The sequence below is a fragment of the Myodes glareolus genome, chromosome 18 (genome assembly GCF_982192425.1).
Source record: "Myodes glareolus chromosome 18, mMyoGla1.1, whole genome shotgun sequence".
Lineage (NCBI taxonomy): Eukaryota > Metazoa > Chordata > Mammalia > Rodentia > Cricetidae > Myodes > Myodes glareolus.
In genome coordinates, this window is record NC_142043.1 from 59085380 (window position 1) to 59102464 (window position 17085).

General features: G+C 36.7%; 1 protein-coding gene across 4 annotated transcripts in view; it reads left to right on the forward strand.

Moving 5' to 3' along the window:
* Pcdh15 (protocadherin related 15) overlaps window positions 1-17085 on the forward strand; it is a 1307054-nt gene that overhangs the window by 924311 nt on the left and 365658 nt on the right. For 3 of the 4 annotated variants that reach the window (XM_085679751.2, XM_087898232.1, XM_087898230.1), the window contains 2 exons: window positions 2436-2596; window positions 13406-13561. In XM_085679751.2, the coding sequence (XP_085535877.2) occupies window positions 2436-2596; window positions 13406-13561 (317 nt within the window). The remainder of the gene's footprint in view (window positions 1-2435; window positions 2597-13405; window positions 13562-17085) is intronic. The other variant, XM_087898231.1, reaches the window with a different exon arrangement.

Below are 17085 nucleotides of genomic sequence, written 5' to 3' on the forward strand. Positions count from 1 at the left end.
AGGAGATGGGAACAGATACAGAGACCCTCAGCAGGATAACATGCAGGAAATGAAAGACCTTGGAAGACTCCATCCAAAATGGGTTGTCTCTATCCAATCCCTCCTCTCAGGGCTCAGGGGACCCTGCAGAGGAGGAGATAGAAACCATGTAACAGCTGGAGGGGACGAATACTATCAAGGAAATAAGATATTCTAAACACAGCAGGGCTCATAGAGACTGTAGCAGCATGCACTGGACCTGCAAGGCTCTGAGTCAGATGGGGTTGCAGCGACGAGAGTGGAAGTGAACACATGCTCCCATAATTGCCCCAGAAGCTGTCTCCAAAGGATAACCACTTGCAAATGAAAAATTAGTTTGCTTTGGTAGAGTCTCACTGGGTTTACAAAACACTCTTAAAGGCAGGTCCCATGTTAAGTAACAGATGGCCAACACAAAATGAACTCAATAGCACTTTTGGAAAATTTTTTGTTTCATAATGCTTTGTAAGGACTTTGTTGTTGCTGCTGCGGCTGCTGAGCATTCTGGTCTTTGGAGTATGTATTATCGTTTCCAGTTTTGTTTTTATGGTGTTCCCGTATGTGTGACCATATATGTGTCCGCTTCTGCTTGTGTTTCTTGAGCTTTCTTTTTGGCCCTTTTCCTTCTGTTTGCTTGCATAGTCCTATTCGAGTTTGTTTGTTTGTTTGTTTTTGTTGTATTTTAGTCTAGTATTGTTCTTACATGCCTGTCTGTTTCCTAGGGAGAGAGAGAATGGTTTGAGTTTGGATGAGAAGAGGTCATGTGAGGAGGTTCTGGGAAGAGTTAGGCGAGAGAAAACTATAATTCAGAATGTATTGTTTAAAATCTATTTTAAATCATAGAAAAAATGCTATGTATAAAAAATAAGTTAACAAAAAAAACCCTGAATTGGCAATGGTAAAGACAAAAAGAAAAGAATGCCATTCTGTCCTCAAGATTTTGTCTCGTACATTTAATTATGTTAGCAAACATTCTATCCTTTTAAGGGTGGTTGAGAGAAAGAATAAATGGATATTTGTCTTTAAGAAAAAAAACAAACTAAATACATCTGTTAAAAGACAAAAGACCAGCACCTGCTTTTCAAAGCAGAAGCACACAGTACAGTGTTTGAGGCCGGAAGAGACAGCTGGCCATTCTTCTCAGTGTGTGAGAGCTTCTTTCAGGCTTATTTCAGCTCTTCTTGGTGTGTAGATGCAAAAGCAGAAATGTACTTCAATGATAAACATGCGGTTTAGGGTAGAAATTCCTGTCTGGTTATCGTGACAATTCTACAGAAGACACAAAAAGAAACTAACATCTAGAATTTAGGAAGGTGTGAAGAATACAGGCTTTAACAAAACCCGTTCACTTACAAAGAAAGGCCATTCCTTTCAGGGTTTCCTAGGCAGATAAAACATTTAACTAGGTGACTGATAAATCTGACATTTTATTTCTCAAGCCCAGGTTCATATTTGCGAGTTACGTAAGATGTGTGTTCTGTCCTAAGGCGAGGACAGGCAATATCTGAATATTTCCATTGTCTTCTAGTGTTTAGAAGAGCTCATCTTTATTTTCACATATTTTTTCTATATGCTGTTCCTGCAATGCAATAGCTCAGATAGTGACCACTCTGAGCCATCATCCACTCTTGATTGGCAGGGAGGTCATTACTGTGTGGGGAAAAACAAACTTGATTTGTATCACCGCTGTTCGCTTTCAATCTGTAAAGTACATGAGGCCTTTTTCAGAGAAGAAATGTTAGAAGCACACCCTCGTTTCCATATCTATTCAAGAACTGCCTTTTAAAAAGGAGATGGAGAAACCAAGCCTTAAAATATAAAATCATGAGAGTCTGCCACTACAGTTGAGCGCTCCAGACCTATCTTAGAGATGAGTGGCTACCGCTGTGTGTCAACGAGGTAGCATTAAGATTTGTGCTTCATGAATCTGCTCTGACATGTAAGAACAAGATGCACCTCTCACTGTGGGAAATCTTGCTGCTCTTTTAGCATCTCCCCCGCTTCCTCCTCTCTCATTTTCAAGATCTCTCTTTTCATATCAGAAGTCTCACGGAGTGGAATTTGTATCCTGTTCTGCTGTTACGGTTCTTCCTTTGTTCAGGATAAAAAATTCAGTGATAAATCCTCAGAGAAATGATGGACGGGGACGGGGGAGATTCAGTGCTGCTAAAGAGAAACAAGGTGGTACTTGGCAAGGGTCTGAAATCCTCCCCACCCCCTGCCAGCATCTTCCCCAAACACTACTGACAAATAACATAATGAAGACAGATATTTGCAGCTTGGTGATGCTCGGTGCGATATTGAATGTGTTCTGCCTTGGCAGAAACGTGTGAGGCGGTAGGGTTTAAAAGCGTAATCCTTGCTAAAGAAGGCTTTTGAGTAAAGCGTGGTTGTAAATAGCTGTGTTTGGTTTGCAGGTACAATTCTGGTGGACAACATGCTGATTAAGGGGACTGCTGGAGGACCAGACCCCACCATAGAGCTCTCTTTAAAGGACAACGTGGACTACTGGGTGTTGTTGGACCCTGTTAAACAGATGCTTTTCCTGAACAGTACCGGAAGAGTTCTGGACAGAGACGTCAGTGGCTTTATTTTTTACCTCTGTCCCTGTGCTATAGCTTTAGTATCGTTTAAATGTCTACATGCACTATCTATATAATAGCAAATGTTATTCATATAATTAGATTTTGTTTACTAGACATAGGAGCAACAGAAAATATAACTCCTTGGAATAAGAATGAGAAGGGAAGGAGGCATCTGTGTCTGAGGGAACCAGTTTAATACTCAAGAATTTTGTCCTAGTTCACCATAAAAGAACAGGCTACAAAGAACAAAGAGGTAGTGACGACTTTGACCCAGAAGGTCGATCACATAGATCCCAAATCTTTTTCCCCACAATGTGAAAGTGAGGGTGCTCTTTGGCTTTTGACTTGGGACAGCGGTAGAAGTGAGTGTGTGCATCTCCTCTAGATGCTAGCACAGTTAGAATTGGAAGGAGGAGGCTGGACATTTGTTTATATGACTGCTAAAAACCAAAGGCAAACCAGAGTCCTGGCAGCATTCTTATTCGGCCATTATCAGACAGGGCGGGCAGAAGCATTTCATAAAGAATGGCTACACTACTAAAGTTGTCCAATCCATCATTTCTGAAAGAATAGACATAGTATTGAAAAGATCGGTGTCCCATCTCAACAACAAGTATCCCCTCCCTTTCTTGAGGACAAAGAAGGAAGGGGAGCACACAGGACCCTGGGGAAACTGAAGCAGTGTAGAGAAGCGTTCCCACCTCAGAGTACAAAATTCCAAGCTCTGAGGCTGCAGAGCTAAGGCAGAGCTGTTGGCCGTTGCTCTGTAGTTTCACAACCCCATATCCCAGCAGGATATTGAGTACATGACCCCTTCATCCGACATGGATCTCCCACGCAGTCTGTAATAGCTCTCTCTACTTGCCGTTAACTAGGTTCACTATTTGCTGTAGGATCTTTGGCTCTTGGATTCTTGGGAATTACCCCCTTGCCTGAGCCACAGCTTTTAGGGCTGCATTTATCACAGTGGAAGTCTTTCTGTCTACAGTCTGACTACACACCCACCTGTGCTAAGTCGTTCACAAAGCCCTACTGACAGGCAGTTAGTGGAATCCATCAGGGCTTCCATTCCATTACTAGATATAAACTGATGTGCATCACTGTGGAATTTTCAAACTTCCTTAGCATTATTTATCTCTCCCTCCTTGCTCTTCCCCAGTTAAACTCCATTCCCATATTCTCTCTTTCCCTATTCATAGCCCCTGATTCCTTCGACATTCCCTGTCATCAACATCTATCCCCCCCTCTCCGCTCAGAACCTCCTTCTCCCCTCTAACATTTTCTACTTTCCTGGCTTCTGAGATGTCTTCATGTTATAGATGCACATTTAAAGATACAGAGCTAAGATCCACACTTAAGAGAGACCATGCGGTCTTTGTTTGTCTGAGTCTGGGTTGTTTTACTGTATAATATTTTCCACCTATTTTCCTGCAAACTTCATGCTTTCACTTTCGCTACAATGTAATAGACTTCAATCTTGTAATATATACCAGTTTCTTTATCCATTTCTGTCAACGGCATCTGCAGCCTTCGTTTTCTAACCATTGTGAATACAGCAAGTACCTCTCTGTACTAGGATTCAACATCCTATAAGCTGATATGACTTGGCCAAGCAGGAGTTGATGGCTCATGCCATAGATCTCTATTTATTGAAACCACACACACACACACACACACACACACACACACACACACACACATTTCTGTAGTAGCTGTACCAGTTTGCACTCCCATCAGCAGTGAATGAGACTCTCCTTTCCCTGTACACTCACAGGCATTTATTGTCACTTATCTTGTTGATCTGAGCCGTTTTGACTGGCATAAGATGACATTGCAATTAATGTACATTTCCCTAATTGCTAAAGATGCTGAAACTCCTTCAGATATCCCTCAACAATTTCTATTTCTCCCTGTTAAAATTATCTATTGATATCTGTAGTGTGATTTTTAAAACTAGGCTATTTGTTCTCTTGAAATTAGTTCTTTAAAATTAACCTTCCATCACATGAATAGATGCATTTTCTGGGTTTCTTCGCTTGTTTGATTTTTTGTTCTATTTCTCTCTTTATAAATGACATTATTTTTCAGTTTGTAACTTTATTTCCTGAAGGGGGGAAAAAAAAAACAATGGAGCCCTATTTGGAAAGTCCTTTTTCTATTCCTATACCTTCCAGGATAGTGCATATATTTTTTTCCGGAAGCGTTAGCATGTCAAGTTTCCCAGTGGGGGTCTTTAATCTGTTTGAAAGTGATGTTTGTGTCAGTGAATGATATGGGTTTAATATCATTCTTCTACAACTGGACTTCCAGTTTTTCCCAGCATGAACTGGTTAAAGATGCTGTCTTTCCTACAGTGTGTATGTTTGAAATCTCTGTCCAACATGAGCTGTCTGTAGTTAAGGAAATTCATGTTTTGGTCTTCCATTTTTTTTATTACATTGTTTCACATTTTTGTTTTTGTGATGGGACCATGTTGTATTTACCACTGTAATTTTGTAAGATAGCTTGTCATCTGGTGTGGTAATCGTTCCAGGATCATTCTTTCTGCCCGGGATTGCGTAGTTCTCTGGGGTCTTTTGTTCTTCCACATGAACTCTAAAATATTTCCCTATTTCCTTGAAGAAGGTTGTATGTATTGATTTTGATCACATTGAGTCTTTAAATTCGTTTTGGTAGGAAGATCATATTTTCACAACATTCTACCAACCCATGAGCATGGGCAGTCTACTCTTCTTCCTCAATCTCTGTATTCAGAGACTTACGTTTTATCATAGAGGCTTTACACCTCATTAGTTATATTTACTCATAGATTATATTTTTAAAGCTATTATTAGATGAAAGAGTTCCCATGAACCCTTTTTCCCAGAATGTTTGGTATTGACATATAAAAAGGCTACAGATTTTTTGTAAGTTGATGTATCATGATGATACGGCTTCTCTAGAAGTTTTGTGGTAGAAGGTTTGGGATTTCATATCTAATAGCAGCAGCAGCAAATAGGATGAGGTAACTGGGAATCAGTAAGGATTCACACATGCAGCCATGTGGCTTCTGTCTGGGCCTGGACTGTGGGTGGGTGGCCAAGGGTTAGGGTCCTTCTTCAGACAAGGCAAGAAAGAATGTGACTATGGTCCCCTCATGGGTCTGAAGTGGCAGTGTAGGGTGAAGGTCTTAGGTCAGACTAACCAGTGGCTATTCTTAACCTTATTCCTTGCTGTCAGTTTCTACTAAAAAGCTGTAACACTCATTTGAACAAAGTTTGAGTACCTGTTTATCACATTGAGATGACATTTAATATGATAATGTACAGTATATGTGAATATAGATACACATATATTAAATTTTAATTAATTTAGAATATATCCTTTTCTAAACTGTAAATACTGATAAAGCACACACATTATAAAGGAAGTAGTTATTGTGAATGAAAGCCAAACTATGCTTTCCTGTTAAACATGGAGTATTTTCAAAAATGTAATTCTTGTGGTTGTTACCAAATAATTTGGTTCATTCATATTATGAATATAATGAACGATAATAAACCATATGAATGCTTTTTACAGCCAGACAGACCTGATAATCATGTTAGAGTCGAGAAACAACTGCCAAGCTCCATGCTACAAACATTGGCTTTGCATTCATTCCAAACATTAAAGAAAAAAAGCTGCTACAGATATGTTTTAGAGGACACAAATCTCCTGTATTTTAGGCATACCATAATGCTTTTGTAAGATTTAAAAAAATCAATATTTTGGCCAATAAAGCAGAAAAATAACATCAAATGAAAACAAGGAGATACAGGTGAGAATTAACAATAGTGACTATTAAGATCATGATGCTTTTAGGAAACTGTTGTATTTCCAGAAGAAGCCCATCTGGTCCTGGTCCCAGTGACTTTGTGTATCTCCTGTATTTCTCGGTCTGGGCCCCTGTGATACTGTCTGTCTTTGTCAACGCATCCTTTACCCTCTTCCCCTCAGATCAGGGTCTTCTCTGCCTTTGTATTCTTTACTGTCATGTGTTATTCTAGCTTTGATGCCCCTGCCTCCCAGTTCCACAGTAACAGTTTCCCTTGCCATTCTTGTATATTTAACTATACACCTTTGTGAATTTTAGTGTGATATTTCAATACATGCATACAATTTCTAATGTCAAGTCCAAGTAAGAAACACACACATACACACACACACACACACACACACACACACACACACACACTAACCTACTCATAGGAAGAACAATGCTTAACTTGTGGTCCTGTATACCAGCTTCCTGTTGCCAGTCGCCACCCCAACACCACCACCCTTCTCTTCAATTGGTAATTGCTATCATAAATTTCAACCTACTATACCTATGATGCTCATATCTGAGAGGGCACGAGTACTCCTGTTCACCTATCTAATTTGATTTTCATCACCATAAAGTCTTTTAAGGCCTTCAGTTTTGCTGTGTGACAGAGTGTCATTTCCTTCCATATCTAAGGAAAGTTTCTGTTGTGCATATGCACCACATTTTCTCTATCCACTGCTCTCTAATAGACATCAAGAGGAAATCTACTGTCTGAATACTGAGTGTGATTCCACAGCAGGCATAGACACATGGGCTTCTCTTTGATATGTTGAGGCCATCTTTCCTCTGATAAGTATCCAGAAGGGGGATAGCTGTGTCTTCTGCTAGATCCAGGCTCCCAGAAGCGCCACACTTTTTCCACACTGTGTTATATTTGTCTCCCCAGCAAAAGGGTGTGAGCAGTACCTCTTCAATTCTCAGTAGCACTTGCTACCTTTCCTATTCTTCATGAGAGGCATTCTAACTGGGGGAAGCTTCAGTGAGGCTTTGATGTGCATTTCCATAATAACTAAACTGATGAAATTTAACACTTTTTCAAAACTTTTTTTGTCATTTAAACTTTCTTCTGAGATGTGTCTATTCACAATTTTTGCATACTTCTGGTTGAGTTTTTTGGACTTTTGTCATATTGAATCTTTTGAATTCTTCATATATCCTGATATTAACATTTTGGGGTAGCTACTTGGCAATTTCTCCTATTCTATTAATAAATGCAACCTATACTGCCCTGTTGATTTTCTCCTTTGTTATATCAAATCTTCTTGTTAGATGTATTCTATACCCATTTGTAAGACTTTGCTTTTGTTTCCTTTGCTTTGGGGAATATTGTCATGAAAAGAAGTCACCATGCCAATGCCTTCAAGGTCAATGTCAAACCTCTTTCATTTTAGCAGTTAGCTTTAGAAACTGTACCTTAAGACCTTTGAATCATTTGGAGTATTTTTATAAATTTGAGGGAAAGAGTCCAAGTTTCTTTCTTCTGTAATGAATACCCAGTTCATAAGTTGACTGTATTTATTGATTTTTTTCAAATTGTTGATATGAAGACCAACTAAACAGTCATTTGTCTGAATGAACTATAACACAGAAGAGAGATAAGGCCATGCCAAATGTGCTTCTTCTTATCCTTGCTTTTTAAGCTGCTAATAATGGAAATGTTTCCTAGATATAGAAGTCTACGTCAAGTTGTGTGCCCTCTCCTCGATGAGGCAATGCATGATTGCATCTTTGTATAACCATGGTTATGCAGAGCACAAAGCAAATTTAAATGTAAATAAAAATATTTCAAAATTCAAAGTTTTAAAATAGGCTAATTATTTTAATAAACATTTTATAGGAAAATAAAAAATAAAAATTTACCAAGTTTCAAATATTTTAATTTGATTAAAAAGCATTTGTTAAGAGGTTGAATGAATGTGAACTCTTAGTCAATTTTCAAACTGATTTGGCAATCTTTTTTTTCTCTATTTTCCTTTGTGTTCAGTTTAGTTTTTGCTTCTTAAACAGGAGAAACTATAAAATCACAAGTCAGAAATAAAAAGTATATATAATAAGAGACTCAAGAATCTTTGAAAGACCAAATTATTATATCGTAAGACCAGTCAGTATTCCCTAATCACTTTAAAGAATGAAATTATCACTGTTGCTACCTAATCAACTGATTACTAAGAGATATCTGGATCTGTTCCAATCATACAATATGTATCTCGAAACTCGTTGAAAAGGTTGGAAGCACTTGGTCAGAGACAGTGATGACCAAAGAGAATCCAGTATGTTCTGTGTTCTTAACTTCATTGATGACCTGAGAACCCCATGCCTCCTGTTTTCTGAACTTCAGAGTTGCACCAGGGTTTTATCCATTCTACCCAGGGCACTCTTCATTGGCCATCTGTGATGAGTGGCCACATTGCCGATTAGGTTTGCAACTACATCCATCAGTATTACTCATTTGTCAGTATTCCTTCCTCTCATTTGGAACCCAGGACAATCTCACTGTTCTCTCAACCATCAATTTAAATAGATGCTAAAGTTGATTGAAAATCTTGATTTAAATTCTTTGAGAAATTCATCTTTGTAAACACTTTACCTTGAACATATACACTCTCCATTTTTCAACTTTTGTTTATTTACTGATCTTTGTTTTTATATCCCAACCAAAGTTTTCTCTATAGCCTCTCCTCTTAGCCCTTCCTCCTAAGTTCCTCTCCCCCAATTCACTCCTTCTTATTTGATCCTCTTCAGAAAACTGGCAGACTTTCCATAGAGATCAGCTAGCCATTTCTACTCCCTCCCCTCAACTCTCTCTAAGTTCCTCTTGTCTCCATCCCAAATTCATCTCTTCTTTTTTATTTTACTACCATATTTGTGATACTAGGGATGAGTTCTCGCCAAGTAACAAGGCACAGATCCATAAATGCTATGTAAATAGAAATCTGATACTGGTATGTAATTACATATTCTATACTCCATAATATTCACCAGTCTGTTTTATCTTCATTATGATTTATTTAAACCTATTTGATATAAATTTTACAAGACTATTCCTTATCCAAAGATTAAGTCATATTAATTTTAATCAATCTAGAATTTGGCATATAACATACTATTAAAAGCTATGAAATATCTATAAATGTTATGGTTTCTCAAATTGGCATTTTATTTCTTAAGTAACTCCTACAATATATCATTATTTACTAAATTCAATTTTTGAAGTAGACAATTTTAGGCAGCCATTTCCTCTATTTCTTCATTTGCAAATTAATTTCAGGGCTGAACTATATAACCCAGTGGTAGACTGCTTGCCTACAATGTGTGTGGCCTTAAGTCCCGGCCTCAGGCCTCAGAAATGTGAAGTATGTATTTCTAAAACACATTTTATTATTTCCCTTTTTATGTATAACACCAATAACTCTTCATTCTGCTTAGGTAGTAAGTAAATCCACAGGCAGAGGTAAGGGGACATAACAAAAACATTCATTCCTGTAAGAATTTGACACACTTCTTTGTACTCTATGAAAAATAAGATCAAGTCTTACAGGTTTGCAAAAGATATTTTCATTTAAGCAATGAAACTTCAAATCATTAATCTTCAAGTAATAGTTTCTAAAAATAGTAACTTCTTTTTATATCACAGAGGAGGGTTACAATCCACAGTGCTGGCATCAGTGACTTCTTTTGTGCATGTTATATAAAATGGCTAATTTCCCATCTTCTTTCATTACAAAATCCTACATACTTTGAAAGGGCTCTTCTTTATGTCATCCTCCCAATACTACTTTCCATGGATAAACTTCATAAATTGGGCGATTCATATCATTCCTGCTACACAGGTGTGCGAAAACACAGACATGTAGGTATGGTTTTGAAATACTCCTTAAGGGTTTCATTTGTAAATTCAGGTGTATATGGATGTGATTATTTTAAATACACATCCAACACAGTTTATATGCAGCTTGTTTGTTTCACGAATAGAACAAGTAAGAAGAATTCAGTATGGAAGAAAGATCATCAAAGAATTCCTATCGCTGACTTTTGCCAGTAGCTCTGAAAGCTCAGCCATAATTCCCCTAACACTTCTGTAAGCATTACAGGGTCCCTAACTCTCCAACACTGCCATAAGCAGTATGGTGTCCCTAAACTCTGATTAATCAACTCAGTGCGACTATACTTGATGTATTTATTACTTTTCTGTACAGGAGAATAGAATTTATTTCAATACAAAATTACACTGTGCCTTAAATGTTAGCCATAGGGAACTCTTCACTTCAGCGTAATCCATAGTGGTTGGAATTTATTGCCTACTAAGTTCATCCATGCCACTAAGCATTGCATGGGGAGCTGAAGCTGAGAATGACAGCAATTCCAGGTGACTTGTTTATATCTAATTGATGGGTTATCAGCTGGATTGAGGGGAGGGAGTGTTCCTCATATACTGCATTTAAATCCTTTTGAAAATCTGTGACCTTTCTGTCCCAGAGCTACTGTCCCATGTAAAACTGCAAGTGAAGATAGCTGGTTTCATATGTCTCTTAAACTATTTAGAAGAATATTGTCAGATGAATAACACTCACCTAATTGCCTTCCAAGAGGTCCCCAAGGATATCAGTGGGCATACTTACTGTATTTCTTATTTTTACAATTAAAACAAAGAGTCCTCTCTACTAGCCTATTAAAACAGCCGTTTAAATCTGGAAGTAAAGACACAGGGGTTCTTTAAGTTATTTCTGAGACTCTTCCTCTACAACTCAGTGCTTTAAAACAAGCCTTTTGCTGAAGTTTGAAGGTGTTCACCGTGAGTTTGCTGGTAGGCTTCTCTGTTGCATTTGATGATGTTTTATTAAGAGGCCCTCTGATAAAACTCTTTAGACTGGCAAACTTTTTGTCTTTTCTTACTTCTGAAAGTCGCCAAATTTTCTCAAAATGCACTTGCTCTATTCCCTGCTCACATATAAAATAGAATCTACTATCTCAAGTTCTTATGATTCTGCTATTAATAATTATTATAGGGTTTACATTAGTGTTCCAACCTCTGCTTTTGGCATATAAGAGTAGCCAAAACTTAGCTATCATTCTTTCATCGGTATTTCTCATATTAATGTCTGTAGTCACTTATAGTATTTAGGTGATTTTTGCTTATACAAATTTGGGTACTTACATGTGTTACTGCAAAACTGCAACATCATTTGTGGTAAATGAGTGAGACGATTTTATTCTCAGTCGTGGTGTTTATTATTTGCTCCTGTGATTTTTGTGTCACTCAGACTTTGTATAAACATGACTTCACTGTTCACGTTGATGTCAGTGTGACGTCATAATACAGAATGGTGTCACAGCTAATTTTAAAGAGGCTGCCCATTTACCAGTTCTGTTCTCCTTGTCTTTGTTGCTCATGAAAGACCCTTCTAATTAAATGATGTTTTGCTGCAGTTTAAACATATTTACTGCAGCATTCTCGCCTCCGTGTGTGGCATGTAGTCATTTACATGGCCCTTTCCTCAGTCCCAGGCATCATTAACTTGTCAATCAATTAGTTTAAGTAGCTTGTCATATAATCCAGAATTATTACTTTATATTGTATAGATTCCATTTACTTTATTTTTGTGGATGGATTCAGCATATTAATTTTGATCAGCACAGATGTGCTCATATTATAAAGTAAATGTAGTTTTATGGTTTGTGTACATGGTGATCTACTTAGAAATTGTCAGACACGGGGCACATGGTCAAGAGTGGGGAGGAGGCTGGCCAGTGAAACCAGCCCTACAGACAGACAGAAAAAGATGTTACAGGGATCTATGACACACAGAAAATGGATGAATAATAAATTGTTCATTATGGACTTCTAAAACATGACAAAAGATAACGGTGAATTGCCATAAATATAGAATAAAAGCTTAAGGTGTTAGAAATTCATTATTTAGTGACTGGAAGATAGTTTATATCTGATAATTGTTCATAATAAGTTCCCAGTCATGGGTGAACATTTATGACAACCGTAGTAATATCCCCTTAACATTATTGGAATCCCATGATCATAGTTAAGCAGGTAAGCACTGGAGATGTAGTTAACTTTCCCTTAATCTTTCAGACAGTATCTCTGGAAACGGTGAGAAAGGAGATGGTTTATCTCTGACAGCCTTTACTCATCTGTCCCAGGCACAGGCCAGCTGTTAGGTGGAGGGGTGTAACTAGGATACTATAACAGTAGCCCATGATTGGAGGGAGCTTGCAGTCTCATCAAGGGTCACAGATTGAAACAATCATATAAAACACAGAATACACAAGTTGGGAATGAGAAGTAGAGTAAACAAAAAATTTAATAGTAGAATTTGGAAAGATGAGGCATGGTGGAGACAGGGTGTTTAAGATGAGAGTGCTCCCTAAGGATTATTATGACAAAACAGAGGGAAAAGTCGATGAGTCTGATACAATAGAAAGCGGTGCATACAGAAGAGATGAAGAAGAAACAACGTATATGGGTTTACACGTGCAGTTTCAATTTGGTTGGCTTGTGAGCTGTTCTTTCTCATACTAATTTTATCAATATGGTCCCCATAATCAATAAATGAACAAAATGTAATAATATCTCTCATACCTCAGAAGTTTATTGATATTTTGTTAGAAAAAAATAAAGTTACTGCCATTACTTTTTCAGACTTTATAAAGAAAATAAATTTTTGCCCAGCAAATCTCAGTATTGATCTTTGGTTATATTCATCAGCAAAATTCTATGATCATAATAGTACTTGAAACTTTATAGGCTTCGATATGAAATTAAGCAATGGAATAATCTCAATGATCTTCTCTTTTAAACCAGGGCAACACTGTTTTTTTTTTCCAAGTCTGTCATAGTGCAAGAGAAAAAGTAATTGAATTGATAATGAGTGGTCGTGTGTTTTCAGGGCTCAGACCCTGACCCAAACTGTGTTTAAAAAGATGTAATTTCTTCCTGCAGCCACCAATGAACATACACTCCATCGTGGTGCAAGTCCAGTGTGTCAACAAGAAGGTTGGCACAGTTATCTATCACGAAGTACGCATTGTGGTGCGGGACAGGAATGACAACTCACCCACCTTCAAGCACGAAAGCTACTACGCCACAGTGAACGAGGTCTGTGCCCTTGTGTTGATGTATGTGTTAGCTTCCGATCGAAAACTGTGTGATTCCATTATAATAACGACCAATGTGTCCTAGAAGTAATAAGAGTGTACTATAGGAACTAAAACTTGTAAAAATGCATTCTGGTAGCTTGTAATAGCATTTCAGAAATTTATGGTGCCATAGAAAAATGAAAATGACTATTTCTTTCATTATAAAATATATTATTGAAAGGAGATCTTGAGAAAATTCAAGACATGCTACTGACATTTATGTTTATTGAAAAGCATTGGGCGAAATGTCTTCAGATTTATGAAATGATCTCACTAGGCATCAGAAGAAATTATTTTTGTGAAACTAGGTAGAGTTATTGACTTATGTTTATTTTAATTATTATTATTATTTTATTTTTGTTGTTTTAAGATATTCTCACTCCATAGACCAGACATCTATCTCCCTCTGGCTTCAAACTCTATAAACTCATGGAGATTCTTCTGTCTCACCTTCTCTAGTCTCAAATTACAAGAGTGAGCCCAGTTGAGACCTCTTACATTTTAAAGTACATTTCTATGACACCCATAAACTTCAAACTGAAACCATAATCATATTCTTTTTATTTTGTTTTATTTATTTATTTATTTAGTTATTTAGTTAGTTAGTTAGTTAGTTTTTTTGCAAGACAGGGTTTCTCTGTAGTTTTGGAGACTGCCCTGGAACTAGATCTTATAAACCAGACTAGCCTTGAACTCATAGAGATCCACCTGCCGCTGCCTCCCTAATGCTAGGATTAAAGGCATGTGCCACCACTTCCCAGCCTTATTTTGTTTGATTTTTATTACATTTCTTATATGGAAACAATGATGATGTTATGAAAATATCTTAAAAGTGATATTATTGATTTTATTAAAAATTATTTATTAAAATTTTTTATTCTTTTATTTTTTACCTTTAACCAAACATCCCTCTGATCTTTGAGTAATTTTCTCTATTAATTTGGTTTTAGACATTAAGCCAGAAAACACTTGCAAAACAATTATTATATCGCTTCCAATATACAGTATAGACACATACAAATTAAATTAAGTTACTCTAAAAAACTATACTCGATATATAAAACTATTCTTTCCTTCAAAAGATTTTCCTCTTTAAAATAAATTCATATACTTTATAGGAAATCATTAGTATATTTTGGATATAAACACAAAATTAATACTTTCGCTCAGCAATCTCTAAAATCAATTAAGACATGTTTTGTTTTGTAAAAAATCCTATTTGTAAACATGGGGTAAAATTAAATGATAAATGGTAAGATAATATCTCTTTAAAATGCTTGAAGATTAAAAGTTCTGCATTTTGGTCAGGGCCTCGCAGTGTCTTTGAAACTCTCGCATCCAGTCCTGTGGTAGCCACAGATTCTCAATACTTCCCATGCCTCTGCCTCAAAGTTCATTTTAAATGTTCTCTGTTTCAATATCTGAAGTACAACATTTGAATTAGAGTTTGCACTCTTTGATTGCTGACTTGGCTGATAGAAACTGATAGGCGAATTATCTTAGGCAAAGCTCAACCTTCGCAAAAATCTGTTTTTAGTTCACATTCGTTTTCTTCCTGCTTCCTCTAGTGTCATGTTTTCTTACGGAAACTTAAAATGCTTTTAATTCATTGTTTAAAGCATTCTGTATATCCTGGGATTACTTCTTGTCTCTCCCACGATCCTTCCGCGGTCTTGCTGCAGAACAATACTTCTCAGATAGCGTTCCCTTCACGTCACTCTGCTGCTCAGAGACTGCATCATTTCACATTGCCATCAGGGCAAAGGCTGGTTCCTACGGGATCTTCAAGGCCTGCATAGTCTCGTCATTTGTCGGTACTCTTCTCACCCCATGTTTCGGCTAATGATGCCTCATCTTGTTCAAAGTGATTCCTCGTGTCCCGCAGACATCTCCACTGCCGGGCTTATGTTCTGTCCAATGAGTTCTTCCTCCTCTGTCATCTAAAGTTAGTTCAGGATCTGGTTTCCTGAAACCGTGTTCTCCTAGAAGATCCATATTTATCGATCATTGATTTTTTTTTCAGACCCTGAACTCACACAGCATCTGGACAACTGAGTGATGTAAAGTAGGGACCTGTGACATTTTTGCCCATTGTTTTGAACAACCCAGTTTTCTTCTGCGAAGTTGTTCAGTGTTTTGTATGTGACTGGCAGCTGACATAAGCCTGACCCATGGAATCTGTATTTGGTTGTGTAGTCTGTGCACTTGATGGTCACACCCACTCCCCCTGATTTTTCAAATGCTAACTCTGATTCATTATGCTTTAAAATCAAGGCTTTGTTTATACTTATCTAAAATATCAGATGAAAATAAATCTGCCATTTCGTCTTTTATTTATCTGAGTAGTTCTGTGATGAAAGTCACTGTTCTAATGAGGCAAAATTTGCATTTATAAATATAAGTGTATATGTGAACATGTACATATGTATGTGTTTATACATATATTATACTTGTATATATGTAGGTGAATATGTGTATGGTATATGTGTATATTTGTGTATATACATATGCACACAAAATGCCATCTACCATGCTACCTCTAAAATTAAGAGAATTTGTTTTGCTCTGCCCAAGATTATAAACATATAAGATATTTCTTTGACTATTTTCTCTTTTTGTACAACATTGATACACTAAAATCAGGATTTAAAAGTCATTCAGGATTTAAGAAATTGTTGATGTGATCTTATTTGACACTGCAATAAAATGTAAGACACGAATAAAATCACAATCGTAGATCTATAAAGGAAATTTTCCAAGCTCAGACTCTGGATAGTCCCTTTTCCCTCCCAAGATCAGAAAATTGAGACCTGAGCAGTATCTACAGTGACAGAAAATGGCTCAGAAACATTAGAATTTATATCTAAATCCAAACCCTTCCTTTAGTCCTTGCTTCACTACTGACAATAAGCCATCGGGTAGACTGGGTTAAGCATATTTTTGTATATCTGAATCAGAAATAAATATCAAGGCTTATACTTAGAGTACTGTTAGACACAATTTTGACCACAATCAGTACATTTACAAATATGTTGAGTTATAGGTGCTAATAATCTTTGGAAACATGTTTTTCTAGTAGCTTGTTAAAAATTTACCAAAATTACTAATATTTTATTTAAATTTCAACTAATGATTATGACAAATGGTATAACCTCTTACTTGAAAGTAAAACATAAGACAGAACAAGGACTTTTCATCCCTTTAGGTAACTGGCAACTCAACAAACCTTAGACAATTATATCATTAAGTAATTATATTGGTTGGTTTGGAAACTAAATTGAAGCATAAGATTACCTTCATTCTTAAGTTAGTTCTGAAAATAAATATTGTCAACAATGATGTCTTTAAAAATACATATATCAATACCCTACATTTCTTTATATACCTTCTACCTCCCAAAACATATTTACATATATCCCACCTCCAAAATTCCTTTTGAAATAACATACAGAAAAATACAAATAAATGCATAAAAATTCATGC